Source organism: Triturus cristatus, chromosome 8 (assembly GCF_964204655.1).
Source record: "Triturus cristatus chromosome 8, aTriCri1.1, whole genome shotgun sequence".
NCBI lineage: Eukaryota > Metazoa > Chordata > Amphibia > Caudata > Salamandridae > Triturus > Triturus cristatus.
The window spans coordinates 223,650,590-223,671,242 of NC_140591.1; the positions used below are offsets into that span (position 1 = coordinate 223,650,590).

General features: G+C 49.2%; 1 protein-coding gene across 1 annotated transcript in view; it reads left to right on the forward strand.

The window, feature by feature from the left end:
- The window catches only part of LOC146801881 (uncharacterized), a 144,855-nt gene that overhangs the window by 91,614 nt on the left and 32,588 nt on the right, over positions 1-20,653 (forward strand). The window contains exon 4 of the mRNA XM_085623718.1: positions 7,988-8,958. Coding sequence (XP_085479844.1) covers positions 8,119-8,958 — 840 coding nt within the window. The 5' untranslated portion in view covers positions 7,988-8,118. The remainder of the gene's footprint in view (positions 1-7,987; positions 8,959-20,653) is intronic.

The window sequence follows — 20,653 nt, forward strand, 5'->3', positions numbered from 1 at the left end:
AGCATATCTGCCTCTGCTGCCCCCCGCTCAGCTCCTCTCTTCAGTGAAGCCTGCAGACAGTGCCCACGGCAGCCAGTGGCAGAGGGGAGCGGTGGCCATGAGTGAAATAAGCATATCTTCCTCTGCTGCCCCCGCGCAGCTCCTCTCCTCACTGAAGCCGGCAGACAGTGCCCGCGGCAGCCAGTGGCAGAGGGGAGCGGCGGCCATGAGTGAAATAAGCATATCTGCCTCTGCTGCCCCCCGCGCAGCTCCTCTCCTCACTGCAGCCAGCAGACAGTGCCTGCGGCAGCCAGTGGCAGAGGGGAGCGGCGGCCATGAGTGAAATAAGCATATCTGCCTCTGCTGCCCCGCGCAGCTCCTCTCCTCACTGAAGCTGGCAGACCGTGCCCGCAGCAGCCAGTGCCAGAGGGGAGTGGCGTCCATGAGTGAAATAAGTATATCTGCCTCTGCTGCCCCCACGCAGCTCCTCTCCTCAGTGAAGCCAGCAGACAGTGCCCGCGGCAGCCAGTGGCAGAGGGGAGCGGCGGCCACGAGTGAAATAAGCATATCTGCCTCTGCTGCCCCCGCGCAGCTCTTCTCCTCACTGAAGCCGGCAGTGTCCGTGGCAGCCAGTGGCAGAGGGGAGTGGCGGCCATGAGTGAAATAAGCATATCTGCCTCTACTGCCCCCCCGTGCAGCTCCTCTCCTCACTGAAGCCGGCAGACAGTGCCCACGGCAGCCAGTGGCAGAGGGGAGCGGCGTCCATGAGTGAAATAAGCATATCCGCTGCTGCTGCCCCCCACCCAGCTCCTCTCCTCACTGAAGCCGGCAGACAGTGCCCGCGGCAGCCAGTGGCAGAGGGGAGCGGCGGCCAAGAGTGAAATAAGCATATCTGCCTCTGCTGCCCCCGCGCAGATCCTCTCTTCACTGACGCCGGTAGACAGCTCCTGCCTCCCTCCTCACTCTGCCCGCGAACAGCAGCCGCCACCGGGACCCTTCTGCTAAATACAGGCAAATCCACATGATCAGTACTTTCTCTACGCTGCTCTTCAGGGTCTCTGCGCTTGCTAGGTCCACCCTCTTCTTCGCAGCAGCAAGCTAACCCCAAATGCTGCTGTTGGTGGCAGTTACATTGATTTTCACTTGATGTGAGGCACAAGATGGCTGCCAACACTTCCTGGTTTGAAGTGTTGGCAGCCAATTAGAGCCAAGCTCGTGCTCGGAGGGTTAGGCTCCGCCCAGATATTGAAACTTTTTATTTTTTTAATATCTCAGGAACTACTGAACGGATTTACAGCATTTAACAAAAAGGGCTCTTTCTGAACCAATGGCTACCTTTTTGTCAAATTTGGGGTAATTCCGTTCAGCAGTTCGGGTTGTAGCTGTGTCTAAAGTTTCCTATGGAAAATAACATGGGGAAAACACGTTTTGGGACCCCCTTTTTTCTTGGCCCCCACTTGGTGAATCACCCCGAAACTTTCAAGACAGGAGCTGACCGGAGCGCCCCACTAGTTTGGAAAATTTCGTGAAGATTCGTCAACCAGCGCCAAAGTTATTGGGAAAACAAATAACGAGTTTCCTATGGAAACTAGGTCCTAACTATAACTACCTATTGGCTACCGCCAGTAGGTAATATATATATATGTATATTCATTGAAAAAAAACAAAGGTTAAAGTGACGTACAAGTGAGGTCAAAATGTCAGTGACAACGTAACATTTTAAACAAAAAAAACACAGAAATTCACCAGTTATAGTTAGCTATAACTTGCTCCCCCACAATGCGCTGCTTATGACCTCACACATTACATCACTCATGACGTTCTATGACATCAGTGATCACTATAACATCACTTTAATGTTGTTTTTCTGAGTGAATTTCTAAGGTTTTTTGAAATGTAAACTAATATATGTTTACAATTCCTAACTATAGCGTCAGTTTAACCTTTTTTTTCAGTAAATTACTAGTTTTTTTTTAACGTAAAGTAATATTTTATTACCATATGTAAGGCTAACCCCCGTCGCACACGGCCTACAGTCAGGCCCTGCTGCCAATCTCTCGCACTGACCCAAACCTGCCCCACGGGAGGGGGGTCACGTAACCTTCTCCTTGTGAGCCTCCTGTGTCTTGGGGACCCTATTCCCTGGGTTCTTTAAGAAAAAATGGAGGGGCGTGGCATGATACCCCTCACTAAGCCACTATTGGCCTTGAGGTCCCCATTCTGCGAGGCCCAAAAATATATTTTTAGGGTAGGGGGTCTTGGCCCCTCTCCCCAACCCCAAATGGGCCCGGGGACCCCATACTTTAACAAGAGTGGAGGGGTACGCAATCCCCCTCCCAAGGGCCTCTGGGTGGGAGCTTCGGTGCCTACCTGGGACATCCACCAAGCAATATGTTGGGGGTTGAGGAGGAGCCCCATGTCCTCTGCAGCCCCAGCCTGCACCCCGCTTGCAGTGGGAACCAACATTGCCCCAGCCCGGCTGTAGCAGCTTTTTATGCTTGGTCCCACTTCGCGGGAAGATTTCAAAATGCTCCTGCCAGGCAGGAGCAAACATGTTCCCTTGCCCACGCTGTTGTGGGCAGGGAAACTACTGTGTCCCGGGGGTGGCCTCCCTGGGACACAGTTTGTGAGCCAGTCCCAGGGAAAGGGGTGCCCCGAGCCTGAAGAGGCTCAGGGAGGCAGGGGATGTGGTCACCCCTGTCTTTATAGATAAGCTCGGCCCCAGAGGATGGAGTCCTGGGTCCTTTGAAGGCTCAGGGAGGGGGGACGTGGCCCCACTCCACTTTTTATGCAATTAGGCCCCGGGAATGGAGTCACCAGGGTCTTTTAAGTTTCGGGGAGGGGGCCACGTACCTCCTCCCCTTAGTTGATGCAGCAGGACCAGGGGATGGGTTCGCCTAGGCTATTGAGTGCTTCGGGATGGGATTTCCGGGTCTGTGAATGGCTCGGGAGGGGGGACTCATAGGTACATGGGATCCCTGGGAGTCCAAGAATTTAAAAAGTTGCGATCTGGATCATGAGAAAATGACAGATTTTGTGTCCCCTCAAGGGCTATGGGTGGAAGGCATCTGCACCCTGCCCCCTTATATGTTTTTTTTTTAATTGCAGAACAGGGGATAAGTCCATGAGTCCTGTAATGGCTGGCAGCAACATTTTTCTTTGTGATGCTGGCAGCCAACCACAGCCTTGCTCCTGTGGGAGTAGGCCTGATGGAAAAACAGTCTCTTGGACACATAGATTTGAGTCACTGGAGTGAGGATATTGATGAGTGCCCCACTGGTCCTATTAGGGATTTGCTGTGATTTGGATGCAACATTTTACCAATGCACGTTGATTAATCTAGGGTTCCTCCTTGCATAACGAGAAGTAGTACATAAATGGGGATCCGCAGTGGCCCCAGGAATAAGGGGATGGGAAAAGGAAATGGATATGAGTTGCACACAGGAAAAAACAATCCATGAAGGGAGAGGGTGCCCAAAGAAATTTGAGAAGATTTGGAAAGGATGGAAAAGTGATGAGCGAATCCTCGGGATGCCGGTGACCTCAGTTGGTGGGACGGGAGGAGGGTGGGAGAGGGGAAAAAGGTGTGTTATTCATTATGTGTTGGTTTGGAAAATCAATAAAATACTTTACAAAAAGAAAAAACAACCTGGGCCAATCAGAATGCTCTTTTTAAAATAAATTGCCCTTGAGTGACTCTTGCGGGATTCAATCCAATAACTTTATTTGATCTAAAAACAAAAGGCCATAAAAGTACATAGAAGTATTGCACATAGCTGTAATCACACATTGAAGTTGAAAAATGATCATACATAAAAACAGTTAAACATACGTGAATAAAAGATTTTAGGGTTTAAGAACGCATCAAGTAATACATCAGATATCCGTGCTTTGGATGAGCAAGGCATTCTAAATTGAAGTCAGATTTCAATGCACAATCTAATATTGTGGGCGGTAACTGCACTTGAAAAGCGCATAAAAGGAGATAGAAAGTGAACAAAAACCTCAAATAGGGTCCGCCATACACTCCTACTAGCCCCCATTAATAAACCCAACATCTTTGCCAAGTCTATATACTGAGCCACACTACTTATAAAATTCCGACAGACTAGCCCATCATGGTATGTCTAGCCCTAACTGCTGCTTTCAAAAAGGCACAGACGGTGAAAACAATTTCGAGGGAACACAGAGATTGTAAGTGAAGGAGGGCTGCAGCGGTGGAAGCAGAGCCTCCTTAATAAGGGTCTCAGAAAGTGCCTTTGTGCTAAGCTGTGCAAATTGCAGAAGAACATAAAGTGCAATCGTGATTGTGCAGAATGGTTATCACAGGGGCAGGAGGAGACTAAGGGGTCTATTAGGATGGCGATCGGAGAACCAACTCGACTGCCATGGAAGCAGAAACCAACCGTCCGCTGGTACCGTGGCAAAACCGGCGGTCCGATTAGGATCAACCGTCAAAAAATATCAAATGTGACGGAACGATGACATGGAAGACCGTCGGTAGTGGGCGTACCCGGTGAAAATCATTTGCGGCGGAAACACACTAAACCGCCAGTAGGCCAGAGAGTAACCGCACGTACAATTAGGATTCCCCCGATGTGATAGGGGGACGTTCCGCTGTTTACGACCGCTGCGATTGCAAACAGTGATGAATGGGAGAGCCAGCAGAAGGGCTGTTGCATAGCCACCGCTGCGGATTCTTCGTGACAAATATGGCAGTCAACAAAAAAAACACACAACAAGGCCACCAAGTGCACACATCAAACTAGCTCTGCCCCTAAAAACACCTAACACACCCCAGTGACACACCCCCATGGAAACTTCAAAAATACAAATCCCAGGACAACCCACACAATACTCCTGACAGCAATACCCCATTTTGACACACCCACTTAGCTGAGTATAAAACCAGCCCCTTCCCTGACCAGAATCCTTTGCACTGCTCCAGCCCTAAAGGAACCAAACCCTGCAGCACATTGGATAGGCAAAACACCACACATCTCACCAGCACAACACACACACACACACACACCACCCCCATCACACTCACAACTCCACCTCGAAACATTTGCACTTCACACACCATGGCACAAAAGAAAATGCCCAAATTCACAGAGAGTGAGTTGTCAGTCATGGCAGATGAGATAATCAGAGTAGAACCACAATTGTTTGGTACCCTGGTCCAACAGACACCAGTAGCCACCAGAGCACAAATGTGGACAAAGATAGTCAACAAGGTCAATGCAGTAGGTACCACCCCGCGCTCCAAGCAAGAAATCATGAAGCGGTGGCATGACCTGAAGAGGGTGGTGAAACAGGAATAGCCGGGGGAGTGCAGGCTGGTAAGGACAAACAAATGTTTACCATTACACTGCTATGTACTGTCTTGCACAACCACAGAGCTACACCTCTTAGGCCCAAGTCCATTCATATGCACCACAATACCCAACACAGGTCTCACAGATGTAACATCCACTCCATCTAAATCACCCCAAAGGTAGCCTGCAACATTCCCAGGGTTGCATGTGTACAGGCAGCCAGCACTACAACTCCCACCAGGCCCCCTCGTTCCACAGCTCAGCTTGATGGAGCACTCCCCTCCCCCCACCCAGAAGCATGTGTCAGCCATTGCATTGTTCACATTCACCTAACAGGTAGGCAGCCCTCTTCCAAGGGAGGAGTGTTTGGGGTGGGAGGCCTGCACTACAACTTCCACCAGTCCCCCTTGTTCCACTGCTCAGCAAGATGTAGCACTCCACCCCACCCAGAAGCATGTGGCAGCCATTGTATTACAACAACCAAACAGGTAGGTAGCCATCTTCCCAGGGAGGGCTTTTTGGGGGGTATGAGGCCTGCACTACTACTCCCACCAGGCACCCCTGGCCCACCACTGAGCAGGATGGAGCACTTCCCCCCACCCAGAAGCATGTGTCAGTCATTGCTTGTTCACATTCATCTAACAGGTAGGTAGCTATCTTCAAAGGGAGGGCTGTTTAGGGGTGGGAGGCCTACACTGCAACTTCCACCAGGCCCCATTGTTCCACTGCTCAGCAAGATGTAGCACTCCACCCCATCCAGAAGCATGTGTCAGCCATTGCATTGTTCACTTTCACCTAACAGGTAGGTAGCCATCTTCACAGGGAGGGGTGTTTGGGTGTGGGAGGCCTGCACTACAACTTAAACCAGGCTCCCTTGTTCTACTGCTCAGCAAAATGTAGCACTCCACCCCACCCAGAAGCATGTGGCAGCAATTGTATTACAACAACCAAACTTACAGGTAGGTAGCCATCTTTCCAGTGAGGGCTGTTTGGGGGTGGGAGGCCTGCACTACAACTCCCACCAGGCCCCCCTGTCCCACCGCTGAACAGGATGGAGCATTCCCCCCCCCACCCAGAAGCATATGTCAGCCATTGCATTGTTCACATTCACCTAACAGGTAGGTAGCCATCTTCTCAGGGAGGGCTGTTTGGGGGTGGGAGGCCTTCACTACAGCTTCCACCAGGCCCCCTGTCCCACCCATGAGCAGGATAGTGCACCCCCCCCACCCAGAAGCATGTGGCAGCCATTGTATTACAACAACCAAACTTACAGGTAGGTAGCCATCTTCCCACGGAGGGCTGTTTGGGGGTGTGAGGCCTGCACTACAACTCCCACCAGGCACCCCTGTCCCACCCCTGAGCAGGATGGACCACCCCCCCACCCAGAAGCATGTGTCAGTCATTGCATTGTTCACCTTCATCTAACAGTTAGGTAGCCATCTTCCCAGGGAGGGCTGTTTGGGGGTGGGAGGCCTGCACTACAACTTCCACCAGGCCCCCTTGTTCCACTGCTCAGCAAGATGTAGCACTCCACCCCACCCAGAAGCATGTGGCAGCCATTGTATTACAACAAATAAACTTCCAGGTAGGTAGCCATCTTCTCAGGGAGGGCTGTTTGGGGTTGGGAGGCCTGCACCTCAACTCCCACTAGGCACCCCTGTCCTACCCCTGAGCAGGATGGAGCACTCCCCCACCCAGAAGCATGTGTCAGCCACTGCATTGTTCACATTCACCTAACAGGTAGGTAGCCATCTTAACTGGGAGGGGTGTTTGGGTTGGAAGGCCTGCATTACAACTTCCACCAGGCCCCCTTGTTCCACTGCTCAGCAAGATGTAGCACTCCACCCCACCCAGAAGCATGTGTCAGCCATTGCATTGTTCACCTTCACCTAACAGGTAGGTAGCCATCTTCACAGGGAGGGGTGTTTTTGTGTGGGAGGCCTGCACTACGACTCACACCAGGTACCCCTGTGCCACCCCTGAGCAGGATGGAGCACTTAAACACACACCCAGAGAGATGTGTCCTAAAGTCCACCCCAATGTGACAACAGAAAAGGTAAGTAGACAATGCATGCACCCCACCATTCCTCTTAAAAAGCATGGAGCCATATGACAACACCAGCCCTCACATCCCACCAACATTGACACAGATACAATATCAAAGTACAGTGTGCAGACAGCTAAGCGTATGTAACTGTCACAGAAACAAAAGTGTGACTCACCAAATCCCATGTTGGAGAAAATCAGGGCACAAACATGTATAGCACTGACTGCTATCTGTAAGTTCCATGGGGGCTGAGCTTGCAGGACCATATGAAAACAAAGGAAGCATGGTCTGTAGAACAAATAAATCAAAGCACAGGACATGACAAAGGTATGCATGAGATGACAATGGCTAGTTCATGCGCAGATGTAACACCTGCCAGGCAAAGTAATCAGCAAAGATACTTTCCATCAAGTCGTATATCCGCTAGTTGTCAGATGACAACATGTCCTCATAATCACAAAATCTGCACGTGGGGCATGGTATCCATTGACATGTCACACCATGGAAAATTAATGTATGTACCTCCACATTAAGTCATGAAGCACATTACTGTGCAGACATACAATGTGAGAACTAGCAGACTGTGTGTTGCATAACCTGTAAATAAGAGACGTCCAATTATCATTTCCCCTTTGTCCCACAGGTGACCAAGAACTGACTGCAGAGGATGGCAACACCAACCTGCAGAGCAAGTCTCCACCCCCGCAACATGGACTCTCTGATGATGACTCCCTGGATTTCGAGGATCCGGAGCTTGAAGCCGGCCCATCTGGCATGCCAGGGCTCAACAGGTCCCAGGACCCCACTGTTCCCCCCGCAACCACATCAGCAACAACAACAATTAAGCTGAACCCTGCTGTAACGACCTGTGCGGCCTCCACCACAACCACCAGTGCTGCCTGCAACACTCTCACTGCCCCAGAGGATGACCACCCCACCCCACCAACTGAGGAGGGCAGGGAGAGTAGGCGGGTGCGTACAGTGGTGAGGCAACAGGTTCGTGACAGCAGGGCAGGTGGGAGGGCAAGGGGGAGTCTAAGCCAACCGGACACTGGGACTGAAGCCCTGGACAACATCACCAGAGTCCTTGGGGCCTATGAACAGGCCCAGGGACAAACGGGACAGGCTCAGGAGCATATCCGTGAGCTCCGCCTGCTGCTGAGGTCCATAGACACCTGCATGGGCCAAATCGTGGACCTCTTGGGCCAGCTAGTGACGGTTCTGGGGGACAGGCCTGCGGTACAAACAAAACCTTCACCTCCTCCGGTGACCCGCAGGATGACTGTTCCACATCCTCCCCTGTGGCCACGGAGAGGGGGGACTCCTCAGACCCCACTGGCCCCGCAGCAGATGCCCCCCTGCCAAACAACCAAGGGGACGTCCAAAGAAATCCAAGGGAGGATCCCGTGGCAAAGCACCTGCCAAACGCCAGTCAAGGAGCCAGCCATGATGGCACCCCTCTTCACCTTACCATTGACTTTGTTGACTGACCTTCCCAACACTGCCATGTTAATGGCATCCGTCTGTTGGACTGGCTCACCACATCAATGTGGTGACTACTCGATTGTCTCATCTTCCATCACTGACAACTCATTCCTCACTATTCACCTTCTTGTAAATATTCACTCCCCTGTACATGTACCCATTGTAAATAAACACTCCTTACACACCTATGTCGTTGTGTCTGCTCCGTGTTTATCACAGGATGTGCAATGCTCACCATGATTATAATGTACCAGGAGCACGGATTGTTTGTAGGCAAGGAGAGTCTGCGGGGACCTAGGAAAACACAACAGAACAATATCCACTAGTCAGGCGGTGGCATCACAGCCATCACACAACACTTGTCATCAAGGCACTCCAATTTGCACACATTACAATGAGCAACAGTACAGACATAGACATCCTGTATCTGTGCCAAACTACACTGTCCCAGAAACATTGGCAGCCAGCGCTGAGTCAACAACAGGCTGCAGTCACAAAGCTCACATAGACCTTTTCACCAACAACGACATCAGCAGACAAGGACCCCGTTGTACATTGTCACTCACCTTCAAGTGAAGTAGCGGTTGATGAGCTGTTGACGCTGGTCAACACCTTCCTCCTCTCCACTATCCTCGTCACTGGACATGGGTTGGTTTGCAGGCCGGGGACCTCTGCTGCTCATCAGCGTCCAGGAGCAGGGGGATCTCTTTGCACAAGGCCAGGTTGTGGAGCATGCAGCATGCAACTACAATCTGGCACACCTTTTTGGTCCAGTAAATCAGTGCACCTCCGGTCTTGTCCAGGCAGCGAAACTGTGACTTCAGGAGACCAAAACTACGCTCCACCACACGACTTGGTCATCATTGTAGCGGACTTCGCTTGGGGTCCTGGTATTACGCAGTGGGCTCAGCAACCAAGGACGGTTGGGATATGCAGAGTCACCTAGGTGTGAGATACACAGACCAACTTTGTAACATAACTGTGGCAGAGGACATAATGTCACACAACTTGACTTTGCATACTCACCCACAATCAATGCATGCTCAGGAAGCAGATTAGCCATCAGCTGTGGCACAATGCTGTTATGCATGATTTATGAGTCATGGCCGAGTCAGGAAATTTGGAACAGACGTGTGAGATGATCATATCCATCTGGCACACCTCTTGCACATTGATGGAATGGAAATGTTTCCTGTTCCTGTAGATGTGCTCATGTGCCTGTGGTGGAACCAGGCCAACATGTGTGCAGTCAATAGCGCCAACAACATTGGGGATGTGCACAAGGGCATAAAAATCACCCTTCACAGCCGCCAATTCATGCCTCCTGGGGAAATGGATGTATCTGTCCTTGTAGGTCAACATAGCAGACAGGACATCACGTAGCACCATACTGAACATAGTTTGCGACATCCCACCTGCACTGGACACCGTGTACTGGTATGATCCAGTAGCAAAAAAATGCAGGGCCGCCATCACCTTAGACGTTAGTGTGAAAGCAGTCGGATATGTTCTGCGAGGCCGCAGGTGGGGCTCCAACATAGCACATAGGTCTTGTAGGGTGGGTCGATCCAGATGGAATTTCCGTATGACCTCCTCATCCTCCATGTCTGCCAGCACTGTGAAGGGATGATGCACATTTGGTCTCCTCTTAGGTGCAATGAAAGGGGACACATGTCAATGTAATCCACCATGAGATGTGTCCAACATCTTACGTTTTGACTGACACAACGCCAACAATGACTGTCATCAGAGTTCAGCTTACAGCCCAACTCACATGTAGGGACACCTTCAGCCACACTAGTCTTACACTTGTCCACTTTTCACACAGCGAGTACCTCCAAAACAATATCTGACTATGTGAATGCCCAAAGGGATATGGCCACATCTTGCATGAGCGGCCCTGAGAGTAGTTCATACAGCATATGTGTTAAACAGCAACACTACTGTCTCCTACCTAGCTGCTGTACCTTCTACACCTTCTTACGTAAGTCGAACAGGACACACATCAATAACACAATGATCACAGTCTGTGCGTAAACAACAGGTGTGTGCATGAGCCAAGCAAATTAGACAGTGACATATGCACAATGTGTAGTCAGACATTCATCACTGTGAGTTGCTCAGCCCTATCACACATTGACATGTGTACCCATTGGAGAGTCTATCACAACACTGTTCTGTGTACATGCCCAGCAATATCACAAGTAACATGTGAGGGAGTACATGCCAATGTTTTCAATCATATACACCAACATGGCATGTGTAGTCAGCAGTGGTGTAAATGTTACATTGGCATTGTGTGCACACTTTTGTGCCATGAATCATGTGTCTACTGTGCACTGTTGAGAACTGGCCATTGGCCATTCACCCAGCATGATGTGTCCATAGGTGCTGTCAAAGTGCTCCACAACACCAATCACGGCCACTGGCTCCAATGTATAGCAGTCATATCGCGGTAACGACTGCCTGCCCCAGCGGTGTGTCACCGCCAATGCCAAAGCCACACTTGCGGTACTGATACACATATGTTTATAGTCAAATGGAGGTTGGCATGCTCGGCCACCCCAATCATGGTCACAGGCTCCAATGTATAGCAGCTAGATCGCAGTAGCAACTGCCTGGCCCCTGCGGTGTGTCACTGCCAATGCCAAAGCCACACTCACGGTACTGATACACATATGTTAATAGTCAAATGGCGGTTTGCATGCTCCGCCACCCCAATCATGGTCACTGGCTCCAATGTATAGCAGCCATATCGCTGTAGCGACTGCCTGGCCCCTGCGGTGTGTCACCACCAATGTCAAAGCCCTTACAGCCAATGGTAACCACAATTGCGGTAGCCCAATGCAATTTTGAAAATTGCAGTAGGCGTGCTCCGCTAGCGCGGGCCGGTCTTTAGATGCAATTGAAAGATGCACGATCGCGGTAGTGACCACCTGGCCTCTGCGGTGTGTCACCACCAAAGCCCAAGCCCTTACAGTCAATGGGAACCGCAATTGCGTAGCCTAATGCAATTTTGAAAATAGCGGTAGGCGTGCTCCACGGAGCAGGTCATTGGGTGCATTTGAAAAAAAGCAGAACTGGAACACCAATTGCAGCAGCTTAGAACCACTGAAACTACCCCAGGGGGCTATATATGTGTGGGAGAGAGCCTCACATTTCCACTGCTTCCAGAAACTGCTGCCTGACGCTCCTCAGCACCAACTGCTGCTGCTCCTGTCTCCAGACACTGCTGCCTGACACCAATCACCACCAACTGCTGCTGCTCCTATCTGCAGACATTGTTGCTTGACACCCTCACCACCAACTGCTGCTGCTCCTGTCTCCAGACACTGCTGCCTGACACCCCTCACCACCAACTGCTGCTGCTGCTGCTCCTGTCTCCTGGGCCCAGTGATGGCGAGGACTGAGAACATCAGGGCCCGTCCCTTCACCACAGAGGAGCTGGAGGTCCTGGTGGAGGAGGTGCTCACACAGTATGGGAGGCTATATGGTGCTCCAGATGTCATGGTAAGTGTTTCATAGTGGAAGTGAGAGTGCATGGAGTGCACATATGAAGTTGATCAGCTGCAATATGTGCCTGAGAGTGTGGGTTTGTTTTATACACTGCCTAGCATGCTGACTCCAGGAGAAAGGGGTTTGTAGCCTATTTTAGACATTTCCTTGGCTGCACATCAGGATGGGAGGGACATGCATTATTTTTGCAGCCATACAGTGACACAGCAAGTTTGTTAAGCACGGAGTCAGGACAGAAATTGCCTGTGTGAATGGATGTGTGGGTCCATGATGTTCTTCACAGGCTCATCTGTGACATTACCAAGGGTTTACGTCCAGAGGGTACTGATGGAAGTGTGTCTGACTTAATATTGCCACTATGTATAGGTCAGCATTATGCACATGAATGAAATGCCAGAGGGTGACACTGTTGGTGGAAATTCACCTCTGACACAGCAGATTGTTGAAGGAAGAGGTGTGGCGCTGCGGCCAGGGCGACTGACGCCGGAATCTGGGGATCACGGTTCGATCCCCGGCGCCGGCGGCAGATTAGCCCAGCACCATGTGACTCTGGGCAATAGCTTGCTTAATCTTCCCGACGGCCCCCAGCGCCTAGAGACCCTTACGGGTGATTGTTCGCGCTTTACAAATGTGGATTATTATATTATTATTATTACTTTTCAACCAACTACCTTCCATTTTCATCATCATGTGTACTGACTCGCATGTGTAGGCACTGTTTGCCCTCTCATATTGTCCCTGCATGTGACATTTATGATGCCCCACGTTGAAACTCAATGTGAGCCCCCCTGGCCCGCACAGTCACTGCCCAATTTGACAATGACACATCACTGAATATACAAGCTATGCTGGCTATTGAGGGCTGAAAGCCTGAAACTGGCCCTAGGATGCTTGTTTCCAGTCCAGGGAGGACCTGGGCTGGCAGTTCGGGCTGGACTGTTCCCATTGGGCACAGGGTCAAGACTGATTTGCATATGGCTGGGTCCAAACTGGAATGGCATGGTGAGAAAAAACCCAATGGATTTAGGCCCAGATCTCTGTACTGGGGTGAATGTATGACATTGTTCTGCATTCTGTCCATCAACTGTTCTTTTTGCATTTGTCACCCCAAGTGGGACGGGTATGCCCAGACGTGGGTCCCGTGCTCTCCATGCCACTGGAGTCAAGCTATCCTGGCTGATGAGGGCTGAAAGCCTGAAACCGGTCCTAGGATGCTTGTTTCCAGTCCAGGGAGGACCTGGCCTGGCTGTTCGGGCTGGACTGTTCCCATTGGATGCAGGGTCAAGACTGATTTGCATATGGCTGGGTCCAAACTGGAATGGGATGGTGAGCAAAAAAATGATGGATTTAGGCCCAGATCTCTGTACTGGGGTGAATGTATGACATTGTTCTGCATTCTGTCCATCAATTGTTATTTTTGCATTTGTCACCCCGAGTGGGACGGGTATGCCCAGACGGGGGTCCTGTGCTCTCCATGCCAGTGGAGTCAAGCTATCCTTCTGATGAGGACTGAATGCCCGAAATCGGTCCTAGGATGCTTGTTTCCAGTCCAGGGAGGACCTGACCTGGCAGTTCGGGCTGGACTGTTCCCATTAGGCGCAGGGTCAAGACTGATTTGCATATGGCTGGGTCCAAACTGGAATGGCATGGTGAGCAAAACAACAATGGATTTAGGCCCAGATCTCTGTACTGGGGTGAATGTATGCCATTGTTCTGCATTCTGTCTATCAATTGTTCTTTTTGCAGTGTACAGTCTCACTCATTCCCCGTGCAGGATCTAATGCATACATGTGCCTACTCTGCACTTTGTATTGGCCACTGGCCTTGCTGTTCATTACTGTGTTTGCCCATTCCCTGTGCAGCTTCTCATGTACCTACTCTGCACTTTGGACTGGCCACTGGCCTTGCTGTTCATTACTGTGTTTGCCCATTCCCTGTGCAGCTTCTCATGTACCTACTCTGCACTTTGGACTGGCCACTGGCCATGCTGTTCATTACTGTGTTTGCCCAGTCCCTGTGAGGGTTCTCATGTACCTACTCTGGACTTTGGACTGGCCAGTGGCCTAGCTGTTGTCTACTTTTGATGCCTATCTGTGTAATATGTGAATAAATACTGTGCAGTGTGTTGGTGTGTCCTTGCACTTCTGGGGGATACCAACTGGTTGTTGGTGCCAATTGTGAGTATGCAGAGTGAGTGACTGGCAAGTCAGTGTTGTGTTTTGTTGATCAGCCATGTGTCTTGATACTGTTTGTGCTCACTGTGCAGACCTGCACAGCCACACTGACATTGTGGGTGTGTTTTCTCATGCATTGCTGTCACTCGAGCCATTTTTTGTTCCTGTATGGCATGTGGGATGTGGAGTTGTACCATCCCCTGAATGAGCACTCCATCTATTTGTGTATGGTGCACTCCTGCCATGTCCACTACTGATGTACACACCACTTCACTCTCATGTCAGCTATCCCCTTGGGTTGCCAGTGTGTGTCCCTCCCCATCACTTCATTTGTTACACTATGCTTTGTGGTGCTGATCTGTGCACAGGACCAATGTACCACTCAGGACAGTTTCCCAATTGGTTATGTGTGATTTTCTTCTACTGGTTTGCTTTAATGGTTGCTCATGTGCAGTGCAACTGTTTGGGCAGCACAGTCCTCTGGTCATGTTGTTTGCATCTGGGTGTCCCCGACTTGTGCATCTGTGGGTGATGGGTAAGATGTATGTGTGTTTGCTGAGGTACTGCTACCCTTCCTGAGTGTGATGTTGTCTGTGTGCTGTGGTGAATTGTGTTTTGGGGGTTCATGTTGTGCCTCTCAGATATGTGTGCTATTGGTTTGGTTGGTGTGCTCACACTGCTTGTTGTGCATGCAGTGCTGTGAGTGTATGTTGCCTTGTAATTGCCTGGTGTGCATCCCCTGATGTCCAGCTGTGTTTGCAATGTGAAGGATTGGCATGTGCATCTGTTGTGTGTTTGCTGTGGATGTGTGCAGTGTTTGGCCTGTGTTGTCTCTTTCAGCTGACAGATGCTCTGTGTGTGATGTTCTATTTGCCTGTCATTGTGTGTGAGTTGTTTGTGCATTGTGATACATTCAGATGTGTGTTGCAAGTGTAGTGTGCATTACTTGTGTGTCTGTCACATGCACTGAAGAGTATTCTTGTTCCTGGGCTTGTTTTGAGTGCACCTTGGTGGTTTATCCTTTCATATTTGACCTGTCACTTGTCAGGATTGTGCATGTGCATGCATGGGGTACACTATTACACCATGTTGACTTGATGGGTGGTGTGGTATGTCTGTCTGTGTTTCTTATTGACCCATTGCTCCCAGTTTGTGTCCATGATTGTTTTGAGATAATGCACTTCTTGTCTGTGTTGGGGTATGGTGTTTGTGCATTGGTCCTGAGTGATGGTGTTGTGTACACCTGTTATGTCTGTGATCCCATTGCCTTTCCACTGTTTGTCTGCACATGTCTGGGCATGTTGTACTTCGGTGTCTGTTTGTGAGGTTTGTGTTTGGCTATAGTTTTTGTGCCAGCATTGGTTCAGGCATCCCTGAGTGTGTGTGTGATGTTTGTGGATGCACCCCTGGGAGTGTGATTCTTTGTCAGTATATTCACAGGACCTTATTTGCACCATTCTGTGTGTTTGACACTAGTGTTGAGTGGTGCAGGTGTGAGGTGGGTGGAGGAGGGGTATGTGTGAAGGGTACAAGTTGTGTTTGATAGTCATGGAGTGTGTCAATGGGCCCTGTGTGTTGTGCTGATGACATACACATGTCAAGTAAGTAGGTACAGTTGTGTGACTGCTCACTATTTGAATTCAGACACTTCCTATCATCCCTGTGCCTATGCATGGCTTGCATTGCTGTCTCCCTGAGTTGTTGCACAGAGATCACTGTGGTTTGATTTCACTCACTGTGCCAGCCATGTGTTCTTGGTTGGCCTAAGGGTGTTGTGATCTGTTCCTTCTCTTGCATGTGATGTACAATTGCTTTGTGGCTAGCTCCTTGTGTTCCCATCACTGTCCACCTCACTTTTGTCTTCCCCATTTCTTGTCCTCCATTGCTGCTGCCATCTGGTTTGTGTATGTGACTGTGTGTCAGTGTGGGATGTGTCTGTGTGGCTTGACAGGCAGTGTGTACAGTTAGGGTATTGTGCATATTCAGTGTGAGTGTTCATTTTGTGATTGGACTCAGTTTGCTTGCCATGAGTGGAGTGCGGGTGTGGGGAGGAGGGTTGCCCTGGCCCTGTGCATCTGTGTTGTGTGTTTCTCTTCAGCCCCACCTGATGCAACTGGCTCCCTGGTTGTTTGGTGTGTGTGGTGCAGGGTCTGGGTTCACCTGGCTGGTTGATTGTGCAACTGGGAGCACAGGAGGAGCACACAGCATGTCCCATGATGGGTGTGGGGGGCCTAGTGTGTGAAGGGTGTAGTTGTGGCCCTGTGAGTCTTTGTGGACTGCCCATGCCTGGTGCGGGCCCTGCCTACTACATTGTGCGCATGTTTTCCCACGTCTGCACCTCTGAGGTGACGTGACCATGAGATTGCTGTGATTTTGTGGTTAATGGGTGCCCTGGATGCGGAGGGGTGATTTTGTGACAGGTAGGACATGTGTGGGTACTCTTGTGGATGTGTTCCTGTCCCCACGAGAGTGTCTGGTGTGGACAGGAACCGTATATCAACCCAGGAGTTGTGTGTTGTGGTTGTGTGCGGAATTGTATCATTGCATACCTGCAGCGTTGTCCGCGATGGTGCATTACTTGCTGGTAGTGTATCAGGTACAGCTCCGGGAAGACGTGTAGAGCTGGATCCATTGCGGTCGGGACCGGGTGGAGGGGACCGGGAGTCTGGTTTCGCGCTCCGCTGTCGTGCTTCTGCCGTCTCTGGTTGGGTGGTTTCTCCGCTGCGGTGTGACTGGCTGTTTGGGGCATCCTGATTTGTACGTCGGTCGGGACGTCATTCCGGACGGCAGTGGGTCTCTATTGGCTCCCACTGCCGCCGGTGCATTTTTATGGTGGTTCACGTCGCACCGCTATGTTTGCCCATTGTAATATGGCGGGCGTGAGGACTGCTGCTGGGGTTCGGAAAATTACATTTTCCGCCAGCACCGCGGTGGTGCCTCCGCCCGCCATCCTAATGGATCCCTAAGTTCCCCTCTGGATCTAAAATATGTTTAAAAAGAAGAGACCAATAAATTGTCCTTGCTCTGAAGCAGAAAAGAAGAGACTGCTCCCATCTTGACAGGTCCAGCAACAGGTACAGAGGGGAATCATCTGTGTATAAAAGACTATAAAAATGCAACACCAAGGGTTTTATTTAATTTTAGACTAGCTTGAGCAAGATGGGTGTTCCATGACCCTGTTGAGTTAAAATGTCATCAAAACATGCCAATTAATACTGATTTTGTTTAACCTTAATTTGCCTGGGCAACAGGCCATAATGTGAGATTTAAAATAATTAGTATTTAGATTCAAATTGTGCATATGAAGCAAAACAGTCCACCTCATGTCTCAATGCTTTTGGAGTGAGAGCTAACAATACCGCTTCGTCAGCATACAGTAAAGCGTGAATGTGGGAGCCTGCAATTCCGGGTATGTCTGTATGTCTGTTTGGGAGCAAGATAAGTGAGCTGTTAATCCATTATTATATAAAATAAACAATAAGGGTGCCAATGTGCAGCCCTACCTCCAGCCGCGGTCTGTGCAGGTACCTGCGTGTCTCTCGTAATCCCCCCCCTTAACCGGCCCCACCGCTCTTCCTTGCACGGACTGCAGCTACCTGCCTCACTCTACTCTTGAAAAGAAATTCAGAAAAAATCTCCCCAAGAGAATTTAAACAAACCCGGGCTGCAAGGTCAGAGTGCAGGCAGTATAGAAAATTCACCAAGGGGGGGGGGGGGAGGGGAGGGGTTCATGCCTTGATCCAGTAACATTAACCAGAGTTTGGTTCTGTAACTGAGTCAAAGGCGGTGGATAGGTCCATGAAAGCTAAGTATATGGAGGAGAGCTTGGTCTTAGTATATTTGGAAATGGTCAGAGCTAGATTTAAACATTGTTTGTTGGTTCCTAATTTTGGCCGGAATCCAATTTGAAAGGGGGAGAGTATGTCCATGTCAACTGCCCATTCGACCAAATGGTCATAAATGACACTACCGATGATTTTAATTGTGCTTTCGATGAGTGAAATAGGTTGATAGCACTTGGGCGACATACGGTCACCCTTTTTGAATATAGGTACTATTGTTGCGGTAGACCATGAGGAGGGAATAGTGGTAGATAAGGAAATGTTCAATGTATTCGACTCTTGTGAGAGTCTTTCGGAACCAACCATCCAGATATATAAATATTTTTGGAGCTTAATATCTCCAAAACTACTGAACGGATTACACCACATCACAAAAGCACACTTTCTGGACCAGGATCTAGGGTCCTGCCAAAATTGGTGTAACTCTGTTAAGCAGTTTTTGAGGCTCTTGCGTTTTTGGACCCCCCCACTTTTTTTCTTGGCCCCCGTTAGACAGCTCACCCCGAAACTTTCCATGCACAAACTAGGTAAAAAGAGAAACTGTTTGGAAAGTTTTGTGGAGATTTGGCAAATGGAACCACAGTTCTTAGCAAAACAATAAAAGCATTTCCTTTTGAAATGCTGACCTAACTATACCTATCCAGTTCTCAGCAAAACAATAAAAGAATTTCCTTTGGAAATGCTGATCTAACTATAACTACCCAGTGGCTATATATATATATATATATATATAAATATATATATATATATTCACTGAAAAAACCATAGGTTTCACACATGTTATAGTTAGCGGAAATTTTACTGATAAAAAACCAGTGAAATTGCCCCGTTATAGTTAGTGCTGGCAACTATAACTCACGCGACCGCAATCCTCTGCTGATGCTAATACTGTATTTAGACACTTATTTGCCCATGTCTTCTTCCATACATTTTTAGCTATACATATATTACAAATATTTTTTTTTCATAAAGACACATATGTCATCAGCAGAAGATTGCGGTCGCGTGAGTTATAGTTGCCAGCACTAACTATAACGGGGCAATTTCACTTGTTTTTTATCAGTAAAATTTCCGCTAACTATAACATGTGTGAAACCTATGGTTTTTTCAGTGAATTTGCAAGGTTTTTTAAATGCTAATTCCTAACTATAACGTGTGTGAAACCTATGGTTTTTTCAGTGAATTTGTACGGTTTTTTAAATGCTAAGTTACTTTACACCATTCGAGGCGTGCGCGCCCACTTAACGCAGTTCGTTCCGTGCACGGTTTTTATCAACTTTAATAAGCCCTGTACATTTGGTGGCCTTCGGCCACCAAAAGCACAGGGGGTGGGGTCAATGTGGATAGTGTTTTTTTTATTTCGATTTTATAATTTCATGTTGCCAAAATTTAGTTTTTTTTACCTATTAATAAGCCCTGTACATTTGGTGGCCTACGGCCACCAAAAGCACAGGGGGTGGGGTAAGTGTGGATAGTGTTTTTTTTTTTTTTTTTTTTTTACCGTACGCTTACGGTAAGCGTACGGTAAGCGTACTCGGCGAAATTGCCGAAAAAAAAATAAAACCGTTTTTGCTCTTGGGGGATGTTTGGGGACTCCCTCAACATGACTATGTGGGAGGGAGTTGTCAAAACAGCCCGTAACATGTTTTTGGCCATCTTGTTTGATAAACAACACTCAGTGCGAGAGACAAAATGGCGGCCGCCGCTTCCTGGTTTCGGCCGATTCGAATGTTTACTAAGATCTAAGAGCCAATCAGAATCGCGCTCGCGCACGCCACCGTACGCTTACGGTAAGCGTACGGTAAGCGTACCGTAAGCGGGCTCAGATATATATATTGATTTAAAGGCTATTTTCTCAGAATCTACTGAACAGATTTACACCAAACCTACAAAAGGCACTTCCTTGACCTAGGGACTACCTCTCTGCCAAATTTCTAGTAATTCTGTTCAGCCGTTCGGGCTGTAGCTCGTTCTAAAGGTCCTATGGAAAAATGCATGGGAAAAACGCGTTTTGGGACCCCCCTTTTATCTCAGCCCCCGCTTGACGAATCCCCCCGAGACTTTCAGGGTAGGAGCGGAGCGTAGCGCCCCACCTATTTTGAGAAATTCGCGAGGATTCATCGACCGGCGCCAAAGTTATTCAAAATAGAATGTTGAGGTTTTCCTATGGAAAAGGGGTCCTAACTATAACTACCTACTGGCGACCGCCAGTAGGTAATATAATGTAATAGATATAATTATAGATTTCAGGGGCGTTATAGTGAAATTCACCCGTTATAGTTAGTTCAGCTA